The 20395-nt window shown below is 40.4% G+C and overlaps 1 protein-coding gene across 1 annotated transcript; it reads right to left on the minus strand.

Moving 5' to 3' along the window:
- Window positions 1–17558: 17558 nt before the first annotated feature.
- On the minus strand, window positions 17559–19586 carry LOC145409903 (beta-1,3-galactosyltransferase 4-like). Its single transcript, XM_080280169.1, has 2 exons — window positions 19485–19586; window positions 17559–18236 (listed from the first exon to the last, which is right to left on the minus strand). Exons 1-2 carry the CDS (start codon window positions 19584–19586, stop codon window positions 17559–17561), a joined length of 780 nt encoding a protein of 259 aa, XP_080136295.1.
- Between the last annotated feature and the right edge of the window lie 809 nt (window positions 19587–20395).

Below are 20395 nucleotides of genomic sequence, written 5' to 3' on the forward strand. Positions count from 1 at the left end.
GGTAATGTGGAGAGAATGGAGAGCGAGAGACTAACGAGGAGAGTGTGTGTGAGTGAGGTGGAGTGAGGAGAGGGAGGCGGAGGCCGAGGATGAGATGGAGGGATGGAGTGGAGAGGTAGCCTATATGAGAGCGGGATGTTTGACCTGGGGGAAGGGCATCGACATAGCAGAGGACAGGGCGAGATGAAGGTCATTTGTTTTTGGCTGTCTCTTACGGGATTAAAGCGTCTGGCTGTAGACACAGACTGACTTTATTTTTACAAATGAGATTTATTTATGAAGCAAAACCAGGCGACAGAGGAAGATCTACAGCCTTCTTGTCCTTCCTGCAATTAAAAAGCCGAGTTACGAGGAAGAATTGATTGTAAGTGAGTCTGTGTATTCTGGTGGCTTTTACTGTAGAATTATTGTCTGCCTTTATTTTCTTGGTGAGGGTGAATGAATAACAGCAGAGTCCAGCACGTATATTGAGCGGAAAGGCATTATGAAGGTAAGATTCAGCAGAAAGGCATTATGAAGCTGAGTCAGCAGGAAGGCATTATGAAGCAAAGAATCAGTAGGAAGGCACTGTGAAGCTAAGAGTCAGTAGGAAGACACTGTGAAGCTAAGAGTCAGTAGGAAGGCATTATGAAGCTAAGAGTCAGCAGGAAGGCATTATGAAGATGAGTCAGCAGGAAGGCAATATGAAGTTGAGTCACCAGAAAGGCATTATGAAGATGAGTCAGTAGAAAGGCATTATGAAGCTACGACTCAGCAGGAAGGCATTACGAAGATATGAGTCATCAGAAAGGCATTATGACGATGAGATCACACACACATCAAAGCAGTTTTGTTAAACTGAATCCCACAGTGCGTAAAGCATTACTTGTGCATGAAGGGTGACTAAAATTTCTAATATTCTTCTTTTTTAATGTATGGGAGGTCTTATAACTGATATTATGTTGCCAAAAATTACTTACTTGCTTTTGAAAGATATTCACAATTACCTTAAAATTTTTCTTATTTTATTGAAGTTATTCTACCCGCGTAAAGGTTCGAAATGTTGGCTAAATTATCTTACTGTTCAGTCCTACATCACATTTTATTCTTTTCCTGCAACCACTATCACACCCAAGCCCACACCACCAGACTGAGTCACACGGGGTAATGTTCTAGTGGAGTGTTATTAATGGACCATCCTGTATTGTGCAAAATTTTATTTCTGTTTGACTAAACGTGGCTAGACATTGCCTGAAATCGTCCAGCTACCGACATAAACACTGATCCATTGCATAAACGATGAGTGAGACGGTGGGCAGCGACTTTTGAAATTCAGTGATGAGGTCTTTTTAGTGCCACAGTAATGTGTAAATGTTTTATAACCGTTCTAACCAAATATGGAACGAAATTATAAAGGGTTTTCATGCGACTATCATACCTGACGTCTGCCACGACAGAGGAAGTAACGCACACGAAACTTCTTGCATTCCATTCTGTTTCAAAACTGGTGCTTTCTTGCAGCGTCCTCAGTTGTCATGATGGAAGGAGCGAGAGAAACATTTGTATTGCTACAGGTTACAAAATATAATCCAAAATCAGGGAGATCATACTTTAAAACAGAAGACGGCAATGTCTTGGCTGAATTTTGGATATTATCAGGATCACTTTAGCTCATTTTGTCTCAGGTAAGTAAGGACTTTATTCTTCTTCCATCTAGAAGTGTTGCAAGGCCATTTTAATAATTGACAGTATGGTAGCACACATGAGACAGCAGTACGTGGTGTAACCAGGTCTCCACAACTGGAAGGGGAGGGGAGGGGAGGAGGCAAAATAGGACCAACAGTGGCGTCAGATAGCTATGGAGGGGCCTGGAGGAGACTGGGGCCCCCACTCAGAGTCTTGGGCTCTTCACTGGGCCGCATCCTATATGAAATTTTGGATTAACGTCTTCACTGGGCCGTCTCCTGTATTTAATATGGATTACTCTTTTCACTGGGCTGTCTCCTATTTGAAGTTTTTGATTAACCTCTTCACTGGGCCCCCTTTCATTTCAATTTTTGATTAACCTCATCACTGGGCCGCGTCTCTTTTTAAATTTTTGGTTCACGGACCTCCCCCAGGATACAAACCATCTATTTGCAAGCTTCAAGACTTTAATGCTTTTTGAAAGAATCGGCTGTGTATGGGCTTAGTGATAATATAAAATACTTAAAGTCTGGATAACGTATCCCAGGAAAGACATTCCAATCACAGAGCAAGTTGGTTATTAATGATGGATTTTGACCGATTATTCTAATTTTCATACATTATGCACCTTCTGTTCAAAGTGTACATATCCCCATCCCTTATCCGTTTTCTCAGGACTAAAATACGTTATCAATCAACGAAGCAACAGGACACGAAGTGTTGAGTTATATTAAGAAAATCGATCCAAATAAATCTACTGGCCTAGATATCTCCTTGCATACTGTATGAATGTTAACACTTAGTACAACTAAATTATTCAGTAAATCATTAACTGCATGTAGAGTACCTAATCAAAGGAAACTCGCCATTATATCTCCGATCTTGAACAAGGGCGATAAAAAGCACCCCACAAATTGTAACCCATAAAGCCTAACGTCAGTACTATCTAAAATTTTCTGGAAAAAAATTGTTAGAGCTAGAATTACAGTGTTCCTTCATAAACATTTTATAATCAGCTTGGGTTTCGTAATAATAGATCATGCCTCACAAATTTGCTTGACTTTTTTACAAACATATACGATAAATGGGACGCAAAAATATCGTCAGATATCATTTACCTAGGTTTCCAGAAAACGTTTGATAAAGTCCTGCATCTAAGACTACTAGATAAACTAAAAGCCCACGGCCTATCTAACAAAAGATGTTCATTGATTGGTGATTAATTAACGAATCGCAAGCAGCGTGTAGTGATAAATGATGTGTCATCAGACTGGCCAGAAGTAAGAGGCAGAGTTCCACAAGGGTCACTTCTATGACCAGTTCATTTCACCGTTCATATTATTGCTGTAGAAAATGGACTCGCTTGTAAGATAACGAAATTTGCAGATGACAATAAAATTGAAAGATAAGTAATTATGGAGGCAGATTGTGAATCTACACAAAATAACCTGCATAAGTGAAAAAAAAAAAAGTGGAGTGAATTGGCAGGTGAAATTTAGTGTACCGGTATTCCACTTTGGTGACAAAACATTAGAAACTATACCACATGTTCGATACACCGCAGACGGAAGTAAAGGATGAAGAAGATTTAGGAGTTATTATCAGTAACGACCTTAAAAACTCAAAACAGTGTATAGCAGCCAGTAACAAGGCAAACAAAATGCTTGGCTTCATTGCAAGGAACTCTGATCACAAATCGTCCGATATCAATTATACTCTTTATGTCATAAAGACTTTGTAGTTACTTGTAGAGAAGTATATTTTAGACTTGTGGTCGAGCGGCTTTTATATCTTGTAGTAGTTTCCCCACCAGATGTCATGTAGTGACGGGAGAGGTAAAGAATAGTATGGGACTATTTTTATTTGTCTTGGAAATATTAAACAGGTCTCTCCCATGGGAAGAGTATAAGTCCCGGGTAGCTACCTCCCTGTCTCGCTATCTCTCTCTCTTTCTGTTCTAAGGCTAATCTCCGTCTCGACCTCTCTCTAGGGTCGCTTGTCTCCTTCTACCCTCTCTTTCCTAAAATCTGGTGTAGCAGGGGTGTGTCACGTGTGTTCCTCGTGGATCTTTGTTCACGAGAGGACTGCTGACAGCTAACTGCATCATCTCCTTACTGGCCGCTGTCGTCAGCTTTCCTCAGTGTTAAGAGTGTGTAAGCATGTTTAGCACTGCTCGATTCTCGCAGACACAACACCTTCTCATCATTTGACTTCCTGCTTCTATCTGTCTCTCTATCTATCTATTTATCTATCTATCTATTATGTAGTCCTACATTTGCTCGGCCGCTATTCTAAAAATGGCGTACCATCGACATTTAATAGTTATAACATATTAATACATACTACATACACATTATAATGAACTTATAAGCTAATTAAGTGAAATACATAATATTGTAAAGTAATATAATTGTATGAATATTGTATACATATATTATTCATAGTAAATAGTGATTATTCAGTAATATTACATTTTAAATAAGTTGTATACATATTTGAATAAATGCATTAAAGTAAATTATTTAACTGTAATACAGTATGTACTTGGGATATTATAGTGAAATGCATACATGCAAGAATAAAAATAGTTTAAAATTAAGATTATTGTAAGAGTTATTAATATTTCATTCAAAAATAATGGTACTGGTCTGTCATATATGGGTCATTCTTCTTTGTATTATTATTATTATTTTTATTTATTTATTTATTTTTTATATATATATAATTAATACTATATACAAAATATATACACTTCATTCAGGGTGGTTAACTGTGATGTTAACTCTCCCCCCACTAAACAATGACTCCAAATTAGCAATTCTTGCATGCATTCTGTGCATTGCCAACAGCAATACTGCAACTACAATGCAGATGATTATAAAGACAGAAGGTGCTTGGCTATACACATAATATGGGTTGAACATACTCAAACTCAAATCTTCCCAGGGCTTCATTGTTTCATTGATCAGCTGCATAGTTTCAAACTTAGGTGAAGTCAGCTTAATACTTGTGCTCATGTTTAAGTTCATATTAGGCAGTGGGTGGAAATGTTTGTGTGTATGGTTGATAATGGCGTAGTGATTGATGGTGGAAAAAGTAGACATGGATGGTGTAAATACCGCACAGTAGTCTGGTGCTATGTATAATCCTGAGGCTGATGTATGAGATGGTGGTATATCTGGACAGACTATGTAAACTGATGTGTTATGAGGGAAATAAAAAAACTGCGAGTGTCCAATGCGTTGATGGTGTACAAGTTTATCTGGAGCAAAAGTGAAGTTGCAATGATGATGAATATTGTTATTGCTGATGATAGCCATTTCACAAGGGACCGTATCAGTAGGCTGAAACGTGAAAATGTACGCAGGACAAAGATGAACAGCATGTAAGGATGTGCGGCACTTTCGCTCAATCGTTGACTCACTTGCGAAAGTGACAGTGTCTCGTCTCTTGGAGACCATGATGAGTTCGGTGTCTGTGTTGATGTTGATGATGACCAAAGTGTTGTTGTTTCTATAGGGGAAGGGGTGTATTTGGTATACTGTGAACAGGTCTTCCGTGATGAATGGTACATGAACTATCACTGATGTTGGTGTTAGTGTTGCTTCTAAGTACGGGTAATATTGCATAAATTCCCTACTGCGGAACAATGGCTTCAATTTATGTTTATGTATGCCTTGACTAACTATCTGACGTAGCTCATGAACTGGGAGTAAGTCATTTGTGATCTTGCCATCACCAGCATTCGAAATTCCTTACATAAGTGCCCTGAAATGATCTCTAGTGTTCTCTAATTGTAGTAGAATCGTGTCAATATGTTCTGTGATGATGGAGAAGTGCTGGAAAAGAGTAACGTTGCCCTCTAAGTCATTTATTTTATCTACACTCTCGAGAGCTACGTTTTCTGCTTGTTTCAGATTTTTCACAATTGTCTTCATTGCCGAGTTCTGTCCTGTGATGAATTTATCTTGGTATGTTAGTACCTGAGCTATCTTATTAAATTTGTTGTTTATTTCTTTAAGGTCATCCTCTGTAGCCAATCCAAAGATGTTCCCAAGAACTGCGCCGCCCAGATCGAACAAACCGCGCTTTTGGCGAGTACGTGTGATATTGTTCCTGTCGCTCCAGTACCTCCGTTCCATAAGATGGGGAGATCTTGGATCATGACGAGCATAGTTGACTTCGCCTGTTCTAGTTTCCATTTCGCTAACTTCACCATTTCATCCACTTCCTTGGTGTTATGTGCTTGTGAAACATAATTCCCTATCTTGAAGTCCAGAGTTCGCATCGGCGTCGCAAGTCTTTCTACATAAGTAGGTAAGTCATACAAGTAATCTAGACTTATTTCAGTACTCATGACGTCCTTGACGATTGTAGTCGTGGCCGTTGGAGCTATGAGGCATCCTTGTCGTACTATATGCTTGGGGTCTAGGTGCGCATATACTCTTACTATGTATAGGAGAATCCATAGCATAAGTCCCTTCATCGTAACCTACCGAAAAAAAATCTATTAATTTCCTATAAAGCTGTGGTTGATGATAGTGATGATGTGCGTTACGGTTGGCTGTTATTTCATTTATAGAAGGAGTTTAAATCGATATTTAATTCTCGTAAATGATGTACTGTAGATTTCATTGGAATAGTTGCACCTATGTTCGATTGTTTGGTATATGACCTTAATTTCTTTTTGTAATCATTGTTGTGTTCTTGCTTGGTTTCTTGAGGTACGTTCACCTGTTCGGTTGTATCCGAGGCTGAATAATTATGTGATAATTCCCTTGAAACTCGTTTTAAATGGTCAATATGAACTTGTTTTCCTCGCCACTTGAAAGTGACTTAATTAAAACTTTGTTTGCTTTTATGTTAATTACTCTGTATGGGCCCTCAAATTTAGGGGATAATTTATTGTCTCTCGTATGAATGACACCGTAAACAATGTCTCCTAAGCTGATAGGTGAATCTTTTGCCTTCTTGTTAAATGCCTCCGCCATTTCTTCCTTGGACATCGTTAATTGTTTTTTCACTCTTTTGTGAATGTCCTGGAATTCACGTAAACGGAGTTTAGAGTAATCATCGTAATTGTATATAGGCATGCTGTCACCTTCTAGGAGCTCATATGGTAATTTTTTATCTGTGCCATATATAATGAAATGTGGTGTGTCACCAATGGATATTTTATAGACCCATTAATGAAGGCCTCTACTCTGGGAATCCAATCATCCCAGCTTGCATAATTTTCACTGAGAATGTGTCGTAGCACATCTAATACCTTTTTATTTTGTCTCTCTACCAACCCATTCGATGCTGGGTGATAGGCCAAAACGTTAACCTTTTTGATGTTGTATTGTTTACATATTTCTTGTAAGATCTCAGAATTAAATTCTCCTCCATTATCACTTATTAATACCTTTGGGGTAGTAAAGCGACATATTACATTATCTGTTATTGCCTTTGCTACTGTCTCTGCTGTCTTATCTTTAATTGGAGCTAAAATGACATAACGGGAAAAATGATCCGTTGCTACGAATAAGTATAGGTTATTATTGTATGATAATGGCATCTTGAGTAAATCAATAGCGACAACGTCCCATGGTTGATGTGGTACTGGGTAATTACCCATCGGTGCAGGTGTGATTGGGTATCCTTTGTGTTTCGCACATGATTCGCATCTGTCTATATGGTTGTTTATATCTCTTCGTAATGAAGGCCAGTAATATAATAGCTGGGCTTGGTTGAATGTCTTATCCTTTCCAGGGTGTCCTGCATGTGGGCTGTCGTGTATCATTCGTAATACTTGGGGTATCATGTCATTAGGTACTACCAACTGGTTAGTATTTCTTTGGCGTTTTGGTTGTTTAGAGTTAATTTTGTATAATGTATTATTGACCATTGTGAATTGTTCAAGTGGGACATGAAGTTTGGGTAATTGTATGTCATCTCCACTTTCTAACTTGTATATTACTTTTGACCATACTGGGTCAAGTCTTTGTGCCTTTGCGATATCCTCGTGGTTTGGGATATTTCCTTTGAGATCTAACGCCGCGACCTGAATTGTGTTCGGGTTCCTAGATAATGCGTCAGCTACTATATTCATTTTACCTTGTATATAATGTATTTGTACATTGTAGTTTTCAACTGTACATTTCCATCTTGCTCTCCTCCCAGAAAGGAGTTTTTCTTTAAACATACCCACCAGTGGTTTATGGTCGGTGAATAAGTGGATTTCGTAACCATATACCAAATCACGAAACTTTTGTAATGCAAAAATCACTGCAAGTGCCTCTAAGTCTGTAGTGCTATAATTTTTCTCCGCACATCTTGTTTGTCTGCTGGCAAATGCAATTGGTTGATTCTTTCCTCTTTTATCTTCCTGCTTCAGTACAGCCCCTAATCCTTTAACTGATGCGTCTGTACAAATAAGAAATGATTTCGTGTAATTCGGATATGCTAAACAAGGTGCATTTGTTAGTTTAATTTTTAGATTGTTAAATGCCCTTTTTTGTTCTTCTTCCCATTGGAATACAGCATCTTTTTTGAGTAGTTGGAATAGAGGGAAGGCTATATGAGAGAACTGTGGTACGAAGGACCTATAGTACCCAGCCAGACCTAAAAATTGTCTAACTTCGTCAGTCGTAGTGGGTTCAGGAAAATCTCTCACTGCCTGTATTTTGTCATCAGTGGTGTGAATACCATCAGAACTTAATTTGTGGCCTAAGAAATTTATTTCCTTAAAGCAAAATTTGCATTTAGAAAGTTTAATTTTTAATCCAGCATCACTAAGCTTTTGTAAGAGTAAGTCTAATTTCCTGAGATGATCCTTAATATTCTTCGTTGCGATAATAATATCGTCAAGATAAACAAATATTCCTTGTCCTAAAATTCCGGACAATACGTAATTCATAAGACGCTGGAACGTACCGGGGGCTGTCCTCAGTCCCATTGGCATTCTTGTATATTGATTATGGCCTCTGTTTGTTGAAAAGGCAGTGTATTTACGTGACTCCTGAGATACCGGAATCTGATAGTATCCGTTTAGGAGATCGATGGTCGAGAATATATTATTCTCAGGACCAATATTCTGTAGAACATCACTTAGCAATGGCATGAGAAATCTGTCTGGTATTGTGTGATTAATTAGTTTACGGTAATCTACTACCGCACGCATTTCTCCATTTCTCTTGGGCACAAAGAAAAGGGGAGCGTTCCACGGAGAAACTGAAGGCTCAATAATTCCAAGCTTTAACATTTCATCGACATACTGATTTGCAAGTGTACGTTGGGAGTGTGGTATGCGATAAGCTGGTACGAAAATTGGTGGTGTTTCTGGGTGCACATTAATCATGTGATTAATCAAGTTAGTACACCCTAATTGTTCTCCGGGCAATGCTACGGTGTCCCTGTGTGTTTCCAGCAGGGTTAACAAATCATTTTCTTCGTCAAATTCACCTGAGTGAATTAAATTCTCTTTTATTCTTTCTCTATCCGTAGATTTTATCTCACTTGTTACTCCACCAATATTTATTTCCTTCACAGGGGCGAAACATTTTTCAATATTAACTATGCAAGTTCCCTTCTTCAACTGAACTTCCCCATTCATGTGATTAATAATGAATATCTGAGTTAGCCCTTCGTCGTTCGTATGACATAATGCGTTTTCTACTGACAATCCCTTTACTTTACATAATTCTTCTAGGACAAGAACAGTACTATTCCGTAATTTGCTCTTTATGGTAACCTTCGTGTATGAATTAGGTGGTATAACCAAATCATTAGTGAGATGGGCCGGAAAAATTGATAAATCAGTACTGTTATCTGGGTCACTAATTCTGGAGGATGGGGTTGCTGGTGTAAGTGGATTTATACACTCATCTGTTTGTGTATGTTTGTTTAAGCCTTTAATATTACCAATTCTTTTTGGCTCTCTTCTACCAATCGGTGAGGGCTCTGAAAGTATTTCCTCTATGAATTCATTATCAAAGTCTATTCCATTCATTTGTGGGAGTATAGTTATGTTCTCAGTTCTCATGGATCTTAAGCCCAGTAACATATGAGCTTTAATTGCTAAGTTTTCAACGATATAGAACAATGCAGAGAATGGTCTTGTAGTTTCTGTGAAACTGAGATTTAATCTTATCATACCTTTTACTGTAATCTCTTGACCATCTACTGTGTATAATTCTAAATCAGCTTCATCCAGAAAAGTTACTTTCTTTTTATTTTTAAGAATTCTGTTTAGTTCTTCATGTGTTATTAAGTTCACTGGAGAGCCTGTATCTAAAAATAAGGAAACGTTTTGATCCTCACATACCGCTGGTATCAAGATACACTCATTTCCCAACATGCCTCCTATGTGAAGTTTAACCTTGTTCTTCTTTACGTTTGTTCGTTTTTTGTCATGACTTGGTCTTCCCCCGATTTGAACATAGACACAATTTTTTCTACTGTTTTGCAATCACTAGTCCAGTGCCCTTGGTATCTATGATGCCTACAGTAAGGACCAAATCCTTGTGTCTTTTGATTATCCTCTTTTGCCTTGATAAAGCATTCATACCTTGTGTGTCCTGGTTTTGCACAATAATGACACAGAATGGACCTATCCCTTGACTGTGACCTACGAGGTGATTTCCCATAAAAAGTGTTGTTTATGGCGCGAGACCTGCTTGGGCTGCGCGAAAACTTATGAAACTGCCTGTAGGAAGGCGTCTGGGAACGAGGTCTAGGCGTCTTTGTTTGTTTGGGCTGCCTCATTTCTGGTCGCGATCGATTTTGTTCTCTGTTTGGGGTCGGTGTAGATGTTTTCACAGCTGATACTGTCTCAGGTACCCTGATTCTACCAGAATGTGCATGTGTGTCGACCACACCTGCTTTACTGCACTGCATCTCTACCTCGTTCATTAAGTCTAGCAAGCACATTCCTGGGGTGTACGGGATCGTTTTGGCGATCTTAAGGGTTCTATCAGGTAATTTACACAAGGCAGCTACATAACCAATGATGTCCACGACGAGGTCTGGGGACATCTTTCCATCATCTGTTATCCACTTAGAATTCTCCAGAGTAGCTAATAGGGTTCTCTTGATTGTGGAGACATCAGCAGTTATTTCACTGAGCACATGGTTTGTAGTGTGCTCCCTTACAAGATCTACAATTTTATGTAATTCTGGAATTATACCTGGCAAGAAGTTCATACCTCCAGAAAATTTCTTCAGAAATTCAGTTTTAAATTCATCATATGTCCTAGCACGATGTTGCTTATCGGAGCGCAATAAATTGCTTGCTGGACATCTTTCCTGGCTTATGCAAGATGAAAAAATAGCAATTTTCTCTTGTTCATCTAGTATGTGGCACTGTAGCACCAGTCGAGCAGGGCAGTACTCCCGAGGTGGATGGAAAGCTGATGACAGGGAGTGCTGGAGCTCCCGTTTCATCAGCCCTCAGGACTTGTTCCTGACCATCCCCCTTTGCTGAACTTTTTCAGTGTCTCAGTTACACAGAGAGTAGGCCAGCATGCTCTCCAGTACAAATTTCTCTATCTATCTTCACCAAACTACATGCACAGTACACACTACACTTCCTATTCAAAATTCACCAAAATGGCGTCAATTCACCCAGCCTCGGAGTCCCCAGGGGGGGGGACCATAAATGCCCCCGCCATCTGCCCCTCTCCCGGTGACGACTCGAGGTGCCTGGAACCACTGTCTGACTCTCTTCTTCTTCATTTCTGCAACATTCGCGGCCTTTCATCTAACTTTCGCTCTGTTGAGCACCACCTCTCCTCCTCTAAACCTCACCTTCTTTTTCTAACTGAGACTCAGCTGTCTGAGGCAACTGACAGCAAACCCTTTTCTGTATCCTCCTACTTTCTCTATACTCATTTCAAAGCCAAAGGTGGCTGTTGTGTATACATACGCAACGACTTATCTTGCTCTCGTGTTCCTGAACTTGATTCTTCTGAATTCTCCACTCTCTGGCTTCGGCTTTCCTGTCATTCTCTGACTAAATATATCTGTGCTGTTTACTTATCCCCTAATTCTACTATCAAAAATTCTTCGACTATCTTACTTCTACGATGGAACACATTCTGTCCATTTCTCCTTTCTCTGAAATCTCCATTCTTGGAGATTTCAATGTTCACCACCACCTTTGGCTCTCCTCTCCTTTCACTGATCCACCTGGTGAACAAGCCTACATCTTTTCTATCCTTAATGACCTAGAGCAGCTTGTACAGCACCCTACCCGTATCCCTGACCGCCTTGGAGAGAGCTCCAACATACTTGACCTCTTCCTCACAACTAATCCTTCTGCTTACTCTGTTAATCTTTTCTCTCCGTTGGGCTCCTCCGATCACAACCTTATTACCTTAACCTGTCCTATCGCTCCAGTACGGCCTGCAGACCCTCCAGGGAAACGTCGTCTCTGGCATTTTGGAGCCGCGGACTGGGAGGCCCTCAGGCAGTACTTCTTTGATTTTCCCTGGAATGATTATTGCTTCAATGGCCGTGAGCCATCTGAGTGTGCCTTGCGCATTACGGAGGTTATTCTCTCAGGCATGGAAGCATACATTCCTTTCTCATATCCTTTGACTGATGCAAGAAAGCCTTGGTTTAATCACGCTTGTTCTAATGCTGTCCGCAACAAGGAGAAGGCCTACAAAAGGTACCGGAGCCAACCCACCCCTGAATCACATCATCTTTACGTTTCTGCCCGGAATCGTGCTAAGTCTGTTCTTCGCTCTACTAAAAATAATTTCATCCATACTAAATGCTCTCAACTCTCCAACTCGAATTCTTCCCGCTCCTTCTGGCACCTTGCCAAAAATCTTTCTAACAACTTTACCTCATCATCCTTCCCCCCTCTTTTCTACTCTGATGGTTCTGTAGCTATTTCTTCTACTGATAAAGCAGATCTCTTCGCACAAACTTTCTCCTCCAATTCCACCTTAGACGATTCCGGTGCTGTTCCTCCATCACTTCCCCCCTCTGACTTCCTCATGGCTGACATTAAAATTTCTTCAGTTGATGTATTTTCTGCCATTACTGGCCTCAGTACTAACAAGGCATATGGGCCTGATGGGGTCCCTCCTGTTGTTCTCAAAAACTGTGCTTCTGTGCTTACACCCTGCCTAGGGAAACTATTTCGCCTTTGTCTGTCAACTTGTACCTTTCCTTCTTGCTGGAAGTTTGCTCTCATTCAGCCAGTCCCAAAGAAGGGTGACCACTCCCAACCCTCCAACTATCGTCCAATTGCTTTAACGTCTTGTATTTCAAAAGTTTTCGAGTCAATTCTTAATAGAAAAATTTTAAGGCATCTTTCCTATCACAACCTTCTTTCCGATCGTCAGTATGGGTTCCGTCAGGGACGCTCCACTGGCGATCTTCTCACCTACCTTTCAGACTCCTGGTCATCCTCCTTTCGGGACTTTGGCGAAAGCTTTGCCATTGCACTTGACAATTCAAAGGCTTTCGATCGAGTCTGGCATAAATCTTTAATTTCCAAACTGCCCTCCTACGGTTTCTATCCTTCTATCTGTGCCTTCATCGCTAGCTTCCTTTCTGGTCGTTCTATAGCTGCTGTCGTAGACGGCCATCGTTCTTCTCCTAGATCTATCAACAGTGGTGTTCCTCAGGGCTCTGTCCTATCACCAACTCTCTTCCTTTTATTCATCAATGATCTTCTAAGCTGTACATCTAACCCTATCCACTCATATGCTGATGACTCCACCCTTCACCTTTCCATTCGGTTCCCGCAACGCCCATCTCAACAGTTACTTCAAGAAACAAGGGATGAGGCTATGGCACACCTAATGTCTGACTTGGCTCATATCTCTGACTGGGGTAAAAATAATATGGTTGTCTTTAATGCATCTAAGACTCAGTTCTTACACCTATCAACCCTACAAAATCTTCCACAGGTATACCCACTAATGTTTAATAATATTCAGATTAATCCTGCATCATCCTTGAACATGCTTGGGGTTTCATTTACTCGGGACTTATCTTGGAAAGATCATATTACATCTCTTGTAAAATCTGCTTCCAAGAGATTGGGTGTGCTAAGCCGACTCCGCTCTTTCTTTACCCCTGCACAATTGTTGACTCTATACAGGGGTTTTATCCGCCCCTGTGTGGAGTACAACTCTCATGTGTGGGGAGGCTCCCTACATACAGCTCTTCTCAATAGGGTGGAGTCAAAGGCTTTTCATCTCATTAACTCTCCTCCTCTTACTGACTCCCTTCAACCTCTGTCTCTTCGCTGCACTGTTGCATCTTTATCTCTTTTCTATCGCTACTTTAATGGTCACTGCTCCTCTGAACTGTCTGCTTGCATTCCTCCACCTCTACGACGGGCGCGTAGCACCCGTCTGGCAGCAAACTCTCATCCCTTTTCTGTCCAACTCTCTAATGCAAGAGTTAACCGTTACTCCCAGTCTTTCATTTATGCAACAGGTCAGCTCTGGAACTGTCTCCCTTTGTCTGTATTTCCTTCTGCCTATGATCTCCAGTCTTTCAAACGTAGTGTGTCCAGGCATCTCAAAATGATCGGATCTTGAATTTGGCTCTCTATTGTATTTTGTTTTTCTCTTGGAGGGAACTGTTACTGCGGGTTCATGGCCTTTGGTTCCTTTTTCCTCGCATAAAAAAAAAAAAAAAAATTTGTTCGCACTGACTGATTAATGAAATGACATCAATGCGATCCTTGTCTGTGCCAGAGAATTTTGGGGCAGTCTTATCCTCGTGATACACAAAAACGTGAGGTGTGGTTTTTAGATCAGCAGTATTTGGTTCTTGATTCATATTTAATGATTGCCCTGTTAATTCAACTTGTACGAGTTTATCGTTATGTGAGGGAATGGTGGAATATGTATGACCGGACCGGTGAACCCTGTTAAGTATATTGGCATATGTATGCAAGGCAGCTGCAAAGTCGTCACTCTCTATGTCTGAAGGGGTTTCCCACTCATCATCCGAAACTCCCGTATTTGTTTCTTTATCTATAACGTGTTGTGAGGGTTGTACAATGGGTGGTCTGTCTCTTAATTGTGAGTCTGATGTTGTGGCAATTTGTGTGTCATCTGGTATTAACGTGGGTGGTGGCGAAAATATTCCTGTCATTAAGATATGATGTTATGAAATACGCCTCTTGTTTATTTATGTCCTAGCAAACTAGATGAGTAAATAAGTTGAATATAGCTAATTTTAGCACTGAGAAGAAATGAGCAAGTATAATTTTACCCACTTGATACAGATCGTAGAGGTGTGCCGATACAAAAGTCGATCTCGGAAGAAAATACAGGTTTGATTGAAGATCTCTTGATAATTCTAGTGGTGTGTTGATGGACGATATTACTCAGGAAACTCCATGGCCTGGTATTTGTAGTGGTTAACGGCTGTCCCAGGCAAACCTCAGCATAGAACGTCGAATTTCCAACTTAACTGTGAAAATAAGTGAATATGAGTAGGAGCTATGTGAATAATGAGTAATGAGTAGTGGGTGAGAAGAGCCTGGTGTCAGTCACACGTTGCTTGGCATGGCAGACTCGCGTTGTGATGTTATCTCAGCACATGGTGACGTCGGCTTCCCACACTGGTAGCTGTGGTGAGTGAATGAGTAGCGATGAGTAACTTGAGTGAAGACGAGTGAGTAAGATGAGTTGTGAGTCATGTCTCACTCTTCGTTTGTTTGTTCCGTTTTTCTATGTGGATGTTTTCTCGGTCCTTTTCTCTAGTGATTTACTCGTTGTGGGATGAAGACTGCCGCTACTTGTAGGTGCGTGTAGAAGATTATACAGACGACGTAGAGTTGTTAATTGTAGTTGATTGTAGATGGCTGTAGTTGATTGTAGATTATTTGTACTGTAGGCTGTATTTTGTAGGATTCAATGTAGAACTGAAGCTAATCTTGTAGTCTCGGTTGCCTTTGTAGAAATTTGCTTTTAATTCGGAGACGATGTCTGCAGATTTGCTGGTTTTGTTGTTAAGCTACTTGCAAGGCGTCGAGTGATCTCTTGACCTCTGCATCAGCGTAATGATCTGGGAGACGGAGGGGGCTGGATGGAGAGAATACTGTCAGGAGCTGATGTTGTTGGTTGTTTTCAATCTTGATATTTTGTAGGAATTTAATGTTGATTCGTAGACGAGGTTCGTATACGTTCGCTGCTACCAAATGTCATAAAGACTTTGTAGTTACTTGTAGAGAAGTATATTTTAGACTTGTGGTCGAGCGGCTTTTATATCTTGTAGTAGTTTCCCCACCAGATGTCATGTAGTGACGGGAGAGGTAAAGAATAGTATGGGACTATTTTTATTTGTCTTGGAAATATTAAACAGGTCTCTCCCATGGGAAGAGTATAAGTCCCGGGTAGCTACCTCCCTGTCTCGCTATCTCTCTCTCTTTCTGTTCTAAGGCTAATCTCCGTCTCGACCTCTCTCTAGGGTCGCTTGTCTCCTTCTACCCTCTCTTTCCTAAAATCTGGTGTAGCAGGGGTGTGTCACGTGTGTTCCTCGTGGATCTTTGTTCACGAGAGGACTGCTGACAGCTAACTGCATCATCTCCTTACTGGCCGCTGTCGTCAGCTTTCCTCAGTGTTAAGAGTGTGTAAGCATGTTTAGCACTGCTCGATTCTTGCAGACACAACACCTTCTCATCATTTGACTTCATGCTTCTATCTGTCTCTCTATCTATCTATTTATCTATCTATCTATTATGTAGTCCTACATTTATACGTTATTAGTAAGACCACACCTAGAACACTGCGTACAGCAGTGGTCCCCGAATCTTATTAACGAAGATAGGCTCGACAAAGTGCAGTGTATAGCCATAGCGAAATTTAACACACGATGAGCGACTAAAGAATCTAAATATGTTTTCTCTGAAAAGTGACAACTCAGAGCAGATCTAATACAAGTCATTAATATTCGCAGCAAATATGGCGGGTAGATATGACAATTTGTTCGAAATTCAGAATGATACCGTGACCAGAAATAATGGAATGATAATCGAATGCAAGATATGCAACACTAATAAAGAGAAGAACTACTTTAATATATGCGTAGTGGAACAATGCAACAGGCTACCAGCAGCAGTAGTTAGTAGATACAAATGATACGTTTAAAAGTCGGCTAGACAAATATTTTGAGACTTTAGGCTGTAACTAATTTAGTGTTATTTATTTCCAATTTGAAGTGATGCTGACGACTGTGGGACGTTTCATCGCGGAAACATTCGGCGAGTGAGTGTGTTTTTCTTTTACAGATCTCTAACCAGATATTACGTGGTGCATGGCCGTTCCTCTTGTGTCTGTTCTGTAGAATTACCACAAATATTCAATTTAATAAGTATTTTTTTTTCCTGCCAGTATAACCAGATGGTGTGGTGGATGGGGGAGAGCCTTCCTCTTGTCTCTCCTCTTCTCATACACTTTGGTTACATCTTGGTAAAATTAGTTTTTTTTTTTTTCAGCAAATAATCTCGTCATGGGCCACCAGGTCTTATCTATACTCCCTATATACAGGAGCTCTAGATCGACCTTTGCCTCTACTGGTATTTTCAAACACTATAAGAACTGAAATTCAGTCCCAAACTCTGTACTTTCAGTTCAAAATTTGGGCTGTTCCCTCTTCGTCACGGCGGCGCATCCATGTTCATGACATCAGTGGAAACCGCCTATTTTCCGCAGCTGTATTTCCCTCTGGCTCTGACCATCAGTCTTTTAAGAGCAATGTGTCCACACATCTCGAAATGAGCAGATCTTGAATTTCGCTCTCCCTCTCTCCTTTCTTTCTTTTTTTTTTTTTTCCTTGAAGGGAACAATTCTCCGGGCTCCTAGCCTTTGGTTTCTGTTTCCTCGCATAAAAGAGCAATCGGAGTGATAGTGTCAAGTGAGGAATCCACGTGCTTATGCATAACCCTCCAACCTCAGCGTACTGTTCCATAAATTGACAATCTTGTCTCCGAGGTCACTAGCTGAGGGATGAGGTAGAAGAAAGAATGCTTGGTCGCCTAGAATTTCAGACGAATCAAACGTTTTCATGTCGTACCGGTAGAGTTTGTTCATTGGTACGTGTTTCACTCCGGCTGCTGCACCCAAAATCCCCGTAACATAGACATCCTGCAGCCAATAGAAAGGCTCCCCAGCACTGGCGTTGAGAAGTGCCGGGATGACCGAATTCTCCATTATGAACGCCCCACCGGAACAGTAGGTTGGGTAAACCTCATTCTTGTATTCGGACCGTGATGTATAATATCGGGAATCTTTGTTTCTTTTTACTCTTGCATGATTGTACACTAAGCAGTGTATTCTCTTGTCTTGTTCTCCTTCTCTTCCCAATTCTAGTTTTCTCAGATGCCTGGCGAGGAAGAAGATATTTATAAAAATGTCGTCGTCAGTTTTGGTGATGTACTGTGTGGCATTGCAGTAGCGTTTTATCCACCAGAGGGCAGTAAGATCCTTGTAGCTTAAATTTCGATAATGGTCTTGGAAATCTGCCAGTAGAAGGTCGTGATGAGTTTGGCTTTCATGAAGCAGGCCAGTCAGGGTTTCATTATCTGCAGGTTGACCAACGACGAATACAACCTGAGTGAGAGAGCAATAAAAGTTACATTTAAAAAACTAAAGAAACAGAAAGGGTCTGTGTGTTAGGTTTCTTTATCCCACCAGTTGGGTTCCAGTGCTTTGATAGCCCTAGATAGGTAATGTGGGGTCTGACAGACCCAAGATTTTTTTTTTTTTCATGTTTTGTTTATCCAAAAAACTTGTCCTTCCCAATACTCTCCTGACTCTTGATAACCTTCATGGGAATAGTAGTGTCACTTCTGTATCTGGCTCTAATTTGCTCTATAGGACCATTAGGTTTTTTCAGACCCCAGGTTACCTAACAAGTAATTTGTTCAGGTCTGAGAGACCCCAGATTACCTTTCATGTGATATTGTTACCACTTCTTCATATGCATATTTTTTACATCTTGGGCTCCATTTTTAGTCTGTATATACTGCAGACATCTGTTAACATGACAATCCATGAAAAAAACTTTTACCTGCACTAGTATCTAACTGCAGTCACTGCAGATGGGAATGGAGTGCTCCCGCTGCCTCCACTGTCAGCGACCTGTGAGTGCAATTAGATACTAGAGCAGGATTTTTTTTTTTTTTTCAGGTATTGTCATGTTAAAAGATGTTTGCAGTATATATAGACTAAAAATGGAGCCCTGGACGTGAAACAATATGCATACGAGGAAGTAGTAATTGAAGGTAACCAAAAATACGTACAAATTTGTACGTGATTTTGTACTTTCTCATTTTCCGGTAAAAAATTCATTTGCTTTGTTTCTCTATTTCTCAAAAGGAGTTCCCACCATTGGTGATGTGTGGACCACCCACCGTTGAAAGAAGAAACCTTTCAGTTTTCACAGGGCAATTAATGAAAAAAGTGTCAAAAAAATGGAAGTTTTGATTTAAAATTAATTTTACAAAAAAACATAGTGAATAATGGACTTTAGTGTTTTATTAAAATAAAGAAATATGATCCAGTTTCATTTAGAAATAAGGGTTTCCAAATAAATGCAGTGTAAGTACTTTTTTGGATTTTTTAATATTGGGGTCTGTCAAACCCCATTACCTAAATAAGTTATGTCAGAAACATTACCTATCTAGGGGTAGTGTCATGGTAAGTAGATGTGGCTATGTTCTCATACATATTTATTTCCTACAGCTCACGAAGACTTGCCAAATTAAACATGTTTGAAGGCAACAAGAACATAACAGAAAATATCAGTACGACATCGGAATGATGGCATACTCATATATAATACATTGCATAACTCGCCTTGTGGTGAAGGACAGTAAACCAGTGTGGGTTGGCCCAGGTGGCTCGAAGGGCGCGCCGGTTCTCGAAGTGGCTCGGGGAAGAGTGGACGTAAATAATCATCTGCCAATATGACGCCCAGACAACACAGCACCGGACACACACACACACACACACACACACACACACACACACACACAAAAGAGGGGAGGGGGTCTTAGCAATGTAATATTGTCTACTTAAGATGCTTTCTAGCACCACTTCCTATAACTACTGATATTGTCAGGACACTAAAATATTACACATAACATAATAGCTAGTAACAGGTTAGAAGGAAGTTGTGCCTAAGCGAGAGGACTAGAGAAAATAACATTGCATTCTCTAGTTATGAATTTCACACACAGCACAGTGTGACACCTGATGGGAAACTCCCCAGGCTCGCGAAAGTTCCAAACACCCATGCCCTTACACGTGACACAACCAGTCATATATAAAGGAAATGGGAGGGACAGGGCAGAAGGGGTTAGGAGAGAGAACAGAGACGGTGAGGAGAGGCTGGAAGGAGCACGCGGGGCTAGCAAGCATAACACCGCTCTCACTTCAGTACTGCTCTTGTGAGATACTTCCTTTGAAGAAATAAACTGCAATCAACCCCAGACTCATCTTTAATATTTCTTCTGCCATCTACGACAAGTATAACGAACATTGTCTCCTTAGAGTCCGTACAATTTAACACACTTTTGGAAAAGCTCAGCGACGACCTCGATAATATAATTTTGGTTCTTGCACTTTACTTAGCTCATCTATGCTATTTAAATGCAGGCAGTCTTCAGCATCCGCACTATCTTTATCCAAATTTTCACTTACCTTTATTTTTTGCATCGAATCCCCTTATGCAACTCAATATTCCCATTTGAATTCCCATTACATAC

This window comes from Coenobita brevimanus, chromosome 83, assembly GCF_032717465.1.
Source record: "Coenobita brevimanus isolate Jiangsu-jjx chromosome 83, ASM3271746v2, whole genome shotgun sequence".
NCBI lineage: Eukaryota > Metazoa > Arthropoda > Malacostraca > Decapoda > Coenobitidae > Coenobita > Coenobita brevimanus.